Source organism: Eucyclogobius newberryi, unplaced genomic scaffold (genome assembly GCF_026437365.1).
Source record: "Eucyclogobius newberryi isolate DKJ021-1_F unplaced genomic scaffold, fEucNew1.0.hap1 SCAF_2, whole genome shotgun sequence".
Taxonomy (NCBI): domain Eukaryota; kingdom Metazoa; phylum Chordata; class Actinopteri; order Gobiiformes; family Gobiidae; genus Eucyclogobius; species Eucyclogobius newberryi.
In genome coordinates, this window is record NW_027315834.1 from 18,544,049 (window position 1) to 18,552,244 (window position 8,196).

Consider the following 8,196-nt stretch of genomic DNA (forward strand, 5'->3'; position numbering starts at 1 on the left):
ATTGGGCCCATACATTTTCCATAATTTCCATAATCTTAATGCTTAAAAGTCCTTTCAATTCACAATCACATTCTTTGTTATTTGCATGAACAGAGAAAATACAGGCCCATTAATTACAGAGATTATGACCATAAACCAGGTTGATTTAAAAATGGAACACAAACTGATTCACAACTGAACGTGTACGTGTTGCAAAACTTTACCCTGTAGATAGAGGACACATACAAGTGTTTCTCCTTCTCCTTCAGAGTTTCCTCACTGAGCTGCAGAGACTGCACTGATTCATCATGATTGGTGCAGGTGCTGGGCTTTAGATAGTGACCATTCAGATCAGAGAGAGGTTCTAATTGAGTGGATCTCAGCAATGAAACTGGAAACACAAATGAGAGAGTGCAGTGGCCTGTAGGCTTTATTAGACAAGGGAGGGAACACACGACACTACGGCAAGCTGCACTTAGAGCCTGGCATACGTGTGCTGTGCCATAACTGCTCGACCAAAGGGCAGCACACAAAACACTAAATTATAACATAAACAACCTGTCTATCATGTCCAGTGTTTTTTGTGATTAAGCTTAAATCAGCATTACAATTGTTATCAGAAAAAGCTACTCTACTCCAGCACAATAGGTTGCGATCACATCACATTTTATAACCTCTGTAGTTTAAAACTGAGCTGGAGCAGGTCAGTTCAGTGGTAGAATTCAAGTTCGAGCACAGTATTTCACAGTATCTTGATGGGGGCCATATAAATTACAATAAGAAAATTCCAAGCTTGTGAATTTGCCTGTCCCATTAAAAAATAGAAACATTTTGAAATGATGTCTTGAATATTAGTTAATAGAGAAGAAGATACCATATGCAGTGGACGTAGGTAGTGGGCCTAAAGTCAGAGATAAACCTTTAATCAGGGCTGAAATCTGAACAGGTGTAGCAGGGGCTGTATCCAAGGTGAAGTCCACTCTCATGTATTGGTGACTCCATTACAGCCAGCTAATAATAAGTCGCCTGTTTCCTGTGCTACAGCAGAACATTGCATCTACTCTGAGTGCTCCTGTGACTCTGTAAGGAACAAAAACAATCAAACTGGAAGGTCATAGACAAAAAGAAGAAAACCTAACCTTAAGCTTGGCAAAATGTATAGGGATGGTCTATATTTTACATATAGTCACGTCTCCTGATAGAGAATGTCACTTATGTCACTGGTGGTCATTGGAGCACTCGGGGACCCTCAAACTGGAGAAGGGACTAAATGATTTCTGATGTTAGTGTCGTGTTAGTGTGTTTCATCCGACGCACACAAAGAATGATGTTTACCAGACTTTGTGATCAGTGAGCTGGCAGCGGGGAACAGAAAATCGTTTGAATCGTATAAGCGTAAAGTCTTTTGATCATTTGTACATTTTTTCTGCCTGTTCTTGTTTGAACCTCAAACTATTTAAATGAATGGACTTTTCAGCCTTGGTTTGCTGTTCAAAGATTTTACATTAATAGAACAAATAATGAAACTGTCAAGTAGTATGTGACTTCGCTCTGAGATGTGTTTTGTCAGGGCTCTTCCCCACAATAAGACCTTTATTCAAGGGACTACTGTCACTTCAAAATAAATGTTAAGTCATAAAACTACAATGACAATTACAATGATACATACAAGGGGCTAACTAGTATTTATTTAAGTGACTAAATACAACTTTTGTGTGCAATATATAATATAATATATATATATATATATATATATATATATATAATAACATTATGACTCAACTGAACTCCACTCAACAGTTTGAACAGTCAATTCAGACACTGCCCTCTGCTGGTGTTCTTTGAAGCTACTGTTGGGACCTACATAATAAAATATAAAGATAGATATACATATATATTTAAAATTAACATGGACAAATGAATATATTGAGCACAACCTTTCTGTTTTTATGTGTTTTACTTGTTTTTTTTTTTATGTATTTGTGTTTGATGTCGTTAGTTTCTTTGCAGATGCTTTTATTTTGAAGCAGCATACCAAAGAGCAATATCTGTGTAGACCAGAGAACACTCCACATGCTCAGTACTATTAAGCATGCTTTTCTGGTGACATGCAGAAGCAATGGCTCATTATTTCAAAGTGCGTTTCTTTATGTTGTTCATAACAATAGTAGGAGTTGCTTTTGAGAAGTGCCCTACCTCTTGTCACTGTGACTTGGATATTCACAATGTGGAATGTTTTGGATCAGATGTGATGCCAAGTTTCCCCCTCAGCACACAGGAGCTGTAAGTACCATACACCTCGGCTTCAACAGATGTTTGTGATGTTGTCCTCAGTGAACTTGTCCTGTATCTTCTCAGGTGGCTTCTGGAGACAAAACTCCCATCCATTCCACAGGATGCTTTTGCTTATCTGCTCAACATTTCACACATGTAAAACTTTATTTCACTGTTATGGTGGCCGAAATTCTAATATTGTATATGTGTGTCATTCCACGTTAATTTGGGATAATGTATTTATTTTTAGATATATCTCAAATGACAACACTTTAGGGTATCTAGAGAGGCATTCTTTTTATAATCTGCCCAGAGTCACACACATGTAAGTTAACATGACTTGGATATTTCACAAAATATCAGTAATGTAATTAGTAATGTTTGCTTTCTTTGTGCCTTACAGACAACTCACCAGCATAAAAACTTTAGTCTTTATTGACTGTGAGGCCTTCAAGAACCTGCCTTATCTAAAGTACCTGTGAGTGTTTTTTTTTTTTTTTTCAATTATTCTTATTTGTGTCAATTTGAACACTTTCTGCTTCTGTTCTCTAACAGTGGGATCGTCAACACGGGAATCAAAACATTTCCTGTGTTGAAATATATCCATTCATTTCAGGAAGATTTTGTTTTGTCTGTATTATTTAAAGTGATTTACTTAATTTATTGATATTATTTTATAATGATCATCTTTATATTTCAGGGATATTGTTGAGAATGCCTTAGTTAAAATCCTGCATGCTAATGCACTGAGTGGAATCTCAGAGGGTGCTCTTATTGTGTAAGTACAAACCTCTGAGGGACCATGCAGCTATAATAAAGGAATAATATAATGTATGCTTTCTGTTGTATACTTCTATAGAATGCTTCATAGCAACGGTTTGCGAGAGATACAGCGTTTTGCGTTTAATGGGAGTTGTCTCGAAGAAGTGTATGTATGTCTAATGCTGGACATAAAGTTTATAGTACAATATTTGCATGACTAGCTAAGAGCTTCAAGAATAGCCCATCAGTAATCATCACACATCTTTTATGCAGGTATCTCCATAGGAATTTATATCTGGACCAAATAGACGAGTTTGCTTTTTATGGAGTGAATTGTGGCCCAACTCATATGTGAGTCATTAAAAACAGAATTTGCCAGTAGTGCTGATTTTATTGAGGTTATTGCACAATATTCCTTTTTTGGTTCTCTACCCATACATACAAATAACATTCCTTATTTGTTTTGCAGAGACATTTCAGAAACTAAAGTGCGGTCCCTGCCTTCAATAGGTATGGAAGCCATTGAAAACCTTCAAGCTAAAAACACTTGGGCTCTTAAAGAGCTCCCTCCACTCAGGACATTCATCCATTTACAACATGCTGAATTGACCTATCCAAGCCATTGTTGTGGACTAAAAATGTTGAAGAGGTGGAGAGGGTGAGCAGAGAATTACTGAGGTTTTCCCACAAAGTAGTAAATAGTTTTAGTGGACAATAAAGTATACAGCTTATTTTTGGCCATAGCTTTAATTCAACCTGACATTTACTTGCAAATTGCAGTTTATGCTCATTCAAAAAATCTAGAACTCTCACAAAAGTAATTCTGTAATTCTCTTTAAAGGATATCAGAGATGGCCATTTGCAACCTTTCAAAGAGCACATTGATGAGGCCTCAAGACTCCACCCCACCGCTGTTTGAGAGTTATGACTCTGATGACATCGACTTACAATCAGCACACATCTGCAATGTTCATGTTTGTTCAGATGTGGACTGCGAAAACAAGGCGCTTTTTCATGTAGAGTTCCCTACAGAAAAGCTTTTTGAAGGTTTTAACTTTGCTCTGTGTAATGGCCTTGGAGCTGACACTGAGCTTGAGTGCACGCCTGCGTCCGATCCTTTCAACCCCTGTGAAGATGTAATCAACAAAATCTTCCTCCGACCACTGGTCTGGATGATTAGTCTTTTAGCTCTCTCTGCAAACCTTCTGGTGATGTTAATTCTTCTGACTAGTCAGCAGAAGTTAACTGTCACTCGATTTTTAATGGGCCAACTGGCTTTTGCAGACTTTTGCATGGGAGCGTATCTACTCCTTCTTGCATCTGTGGACATCTACACACGGTCTCATTATTACCACTATGCTATAGTTTGGCAAACTGGAGCTGGCTGTAGTCTTGCTGGAACACTGTCAGTGTTTGCATGTGAGCTTTCTGTCTATACTCTAACTTTAATCAGTATCCAGAGATGGTATGCCATCTTCAATGCCATGAGGCTGGAGAGTAAAATGCGCCTTCGCCATGCAGTAGTATTGATGTTCATAGGCTGGTGTCTGTGTGGGACTGTGGCCATGCTGCCTTTGGTTGGGGTGAGCAGTTACCAAAAGGTTAGCGTTTGCTTACCCATGGACACAGGGAGCACTGTTGCACAGACCTATGTGGTCTTTGTGCTCATGATGAATGTCACCGCTTTTCTGGTTGTTTGTTTATGTTACCTCCACATTTATTGTATGGTGCATAATCCTCAGCATCAGTCCAGTAAATATGACACAGGCATGGCAAAACGAATGGCCGTCCTCATTTTCACAAACTTTCTGTGTCTGGTGCCAATATGTTTCTATGGTTTGTCTGCGGCCCTGCATCAGCCACTCATCACTGTCACGGACTCCAAGGTTACTCTTTTTCAATTACACTTAAACAGAAAGATTACCATAAATGTATTGCTTCATCCATACATGTCTGCATTGTTGCTGCAGGTGCTACTTGTGCTTTTCTATCCTTTGAACTCGTGCACCCACCCGTTTTTCTATGCTATTCAGACCAAGGGATTTCATCAAGACATTTTGATGCTGCTGAATAGAATGGGGCTGTGCCAGAAGCAGGCTCATCTTTACCGAAGCCAGCTTCTTCATCTTGGCAGCAATGCACCAATGGGTGGTGGAGTCAGCAGAAAATAAGGTATTAATACATTCAGCCAACTTCAGCTATAACGAGAATAACATATTTTGTTGAGTGACAATTAACCTGTCTGTCCTTCCTCTAGACTCCCAATCAACAGCAGTCTGTGTCTCAAACTCATACTCTTGTGCTGTCTTGACAGTTAAAGCCAAGCTGCTTTTGTGCAATTTAAAATTAAAACTTCTTGATTTACCGCATGTTCCATTTATTTAAACAGATTATAACAGACAATACAAAACATATTTACACATTGTTCATCCATAATTCATAACACATTGTGTTGCTTAATTCACAGCATCTCTCTTACACCTGAACTCTCCCTCACCATATTATTGTAAACAGTTGTGTACACATTTAAAACCTGTTGAGCCACCGGTCGAAGTCTTGGGTCTTTTTTCTTGCATTCCTCATGGATTTGAAAAAGATGGAAGTGAACTAAATCACCCCCTGGTACTCTTCCCATCAGGAATTGTGTCACTTCTGGTATCTTCCAAATGTCTGTCCTTTCATCGTACCCGGGCATGAGGTCATCTGAGAAAGGCTTGACATCCTTAGCAAATGGCCACAGCTGCTCTGGAGCTACAAAATCCCCAGTTAGCTCCCGGTGCCCACACTTTACTAATACATTCTTGTTTTTGTCAACTTCAGGCAAAGCATCCAAATCATTTACTATGAGATGTAAATTGTTTGTCAGCAAAAACTGAGACAGGGTTTTCTCTAAACTGTTGGAGTCGCACATCACACGGCACCCAGCGGGACTTGTGTGGAGGTAATGGAGTATGGAGACGTAGTCCATAGCCAACCTGAGCCGCACCTGCCATGTGTTGTGTTTGTGGTAGTGTTCTTGCGAAAGAACCAAATCCAGGTTAAGCAGTGAGCCAAGAGGGTGGTACTCTGTCACTAAGGCAGGATCCTGGAGGCAGAAACCAACCAGCTGGACGATCTTGGGGCCTTTCAAGGCACGCAACATGGACAAACCATGGAGAAAATCCTCTGAGTATTTAGCTGAAGTTAGGAGGGACAAAGCTACTTTCTGACCTCTCCATTCTCCCAGATACACCTAAGGGAACATAAAAGCATTATAATAGCAATTTAAGGTTGAATTGTTGAGGTAATATTAACAGATATATAATTTAAAAAGTAGCTACCTGCTTTACTGCTCCTTGGCCAATAAGCTTTAACCTGCGCACTTCGTTATTTATTTGTGCACACTGAAGCCATGGAGTGCAGTTTTTCATGGTGACCATTTTAAAATGTCCTGGTCGGCAGCCAGAAGAAGAAGACACCTGATGTACATTACTACTGTAGAGCGAATCCAGATAAAAGTAGATGAAGACATTGCATAAAAGTAAAGCAGCAAGGCACACCACCACAGCTAAGACACTGTGGGAAATGGACCTTGAACTGCTGCGACTGGTGGCACTCTGCATCTGAAACATAACCATAAAGACCTGAGTATAATGGAAACATATAATTTTAAAGTAGTGGCCAAGCAGGTGTATTGTCATTAGGTTGGATCAAACATGGAAAATACATTCTACCTCAATTCAAATTCACATAGTTGTTGTGTCGACGAGTGCACTTTCTCTTTACTCCTGCCAGCCATATCACGTTATGCAGAATAATATAAAACATTATTTGCTATAATAATGTATAATATCAAACGAGACCAGATACTACGGCTGTTGAGATGAACAAACAATAACAACACGTCGGACATTAGCTTATGCGAGACTCAGTAAGCACACCACACAACACTCGAGGGAGTATTTGTGACTATAGGACGGACTTGTAACTCACCTGGCTCTGCATCACAGTGCATTATGTGCTAATACATCCATGATTATGTGCTAGTTTACTAACATCGTTTATTTGCAAATGACAGACATGCGGAAGACAAGACACAACTTCCGGTTTGTAAAAGACAGTCCACAGTGTTTGATTTGAAATATTTACCTGCAAAACATAATGCCATGAGATGTCAACATTTCAACTCAAATGAGATACAAACCCGTAACTATGTATTTCTATTTTTACATTGTGGTGATTTTGATGTCAATAAATGTGGAGACCTTTGTTGTGAAAGAGCGGGGCCGGGAGACAGTTTCGGTCGCACATCGTTAGTCGCGTCAGAGGAGACTTCAGAGACAGACCGCTGCTGAGAACAGGTATCCTTTACACTATTCACAGTGTCGTGTTCAACTGCCGTAAGACGTGATTTATACATCTTATACAAAAACGGGGTATTTTGGCGTGATGCGTGGTCTATCAACCCTCGTAATACACACCTACGCATAATAGCATCGTTAGCTCGGACTGTGTTAGCCTAATAAGGCATAATAATGATCTAGTTCCACACGTTCCATGCTCTGCTAGAGTTTGTGCACAGTGTGGAAATAGAATATTTTTGTTGTTTGTTTTTGCTTTCATTCTCCTCTGAGACGTGACATGTTCCGTACTCTGTGATTTGTGGGTTGGTCCTATGTGTGTGTGTGTGTGTGTGTGTGTTTATTTTTATTATTGGGGCTCTGACATGTTCCGTAGTGGTCGTCCGTGGCCGAGCCCTGTTTCCATAGTTTCCTCTCTTTTCTCCTCGGAAGCTTGTGATGTCACCGCGGCGTTGGCCCCCACCCGCCCCGTAAAGACGATCACGATGAGTCACCGGCGCAGACACGATTTCCCCGGGCTGTGTGCACACATACAGCACGGTCAACATCATTTTATGATGTTTTTTCCATTAATACAGGAGCTCATTGTGCCCCACATTGTCTCAAATCCTCACGCATAGTCTAAAATGAGGCTGGACTTAAACACAATTAGACGTTGCTGCTTATTGCATTATCATAAACACAGGGCCGGCCCAAGCCTTCAGGGGGCCCTAAGCGAAAACATTTTTGGGGGCCCCTCACCACGTCATCAGAATCAGTTTTATTGCCATTGTCTGTAAACAATTCACATATGGGAACTTTCTTCAACGCAAACAAAGCACCAAAACTCCAGGGCATCTGT

At 40.1% G+C, this 8,196-nt stretch overlaps 2 protein-coding genes across 2 annotated transcripts; one reads left to right on the forward strand and one right to left on the reverse strand.

Annotated features, from left to right (window-relative positions):
• Positions 1-2,047: 2,047 nt before the first annotated feature.
• LOC140367495 (thyrotropin receptor-like) lies at positions 2,048-5,345 on the forward strand. Its single transcript, XM_072453996.1, has 12 exons — positions 2,048-2,262; positions 2,338-2,409; positions 2,504-2,578; positions 2,657-2,731; positions 2,809-2,883; positions 2,954-3,031; positions 3,113-3,181; positions 3,289-3,366; positions 3,485-3,673; positions 3,857-4,901; positions 4,986-5,187; positions 5,273-5,345. The coding sequence occupies exons 1-11, from the start codon at positions 2,099-2,101 to the stop codon at positions 5,184-5,186; spliced, it is 2,121 nt and encodes a 706-aa protein (XP_072310097.1). The 5' UTR covers positions 2,048-2,098; the 3' UTR covers position 5,187; positions 5,273-5,345.
• Positions 5,346-5,375: 30 nt separating this feature from the next.
• Positions 5,376-7,074, reverse strand: pomk (protein O-mannose kinase). Its single transcript, XM_072454001.1, has 3 exons — positions 6,988-7,074; positions 6,336-6,617; positions 5,376-6,247 (listed from the first exon to the last, which is right to left on the reverse strand). Exons 1-3 carry the CDS (start codon positions 6,997-6,999, stop codon positions 5,477-5,479), a joined length of 1,065 nt encoding a protein of 354 aa, XP_072310102.1. The 5' UTR covers positions 7,000-7,074; the 3' UTR covers positions 5,376-5,476.
• Positions 7,075-8,196: the final 1,122 nt, after the last annotated feature.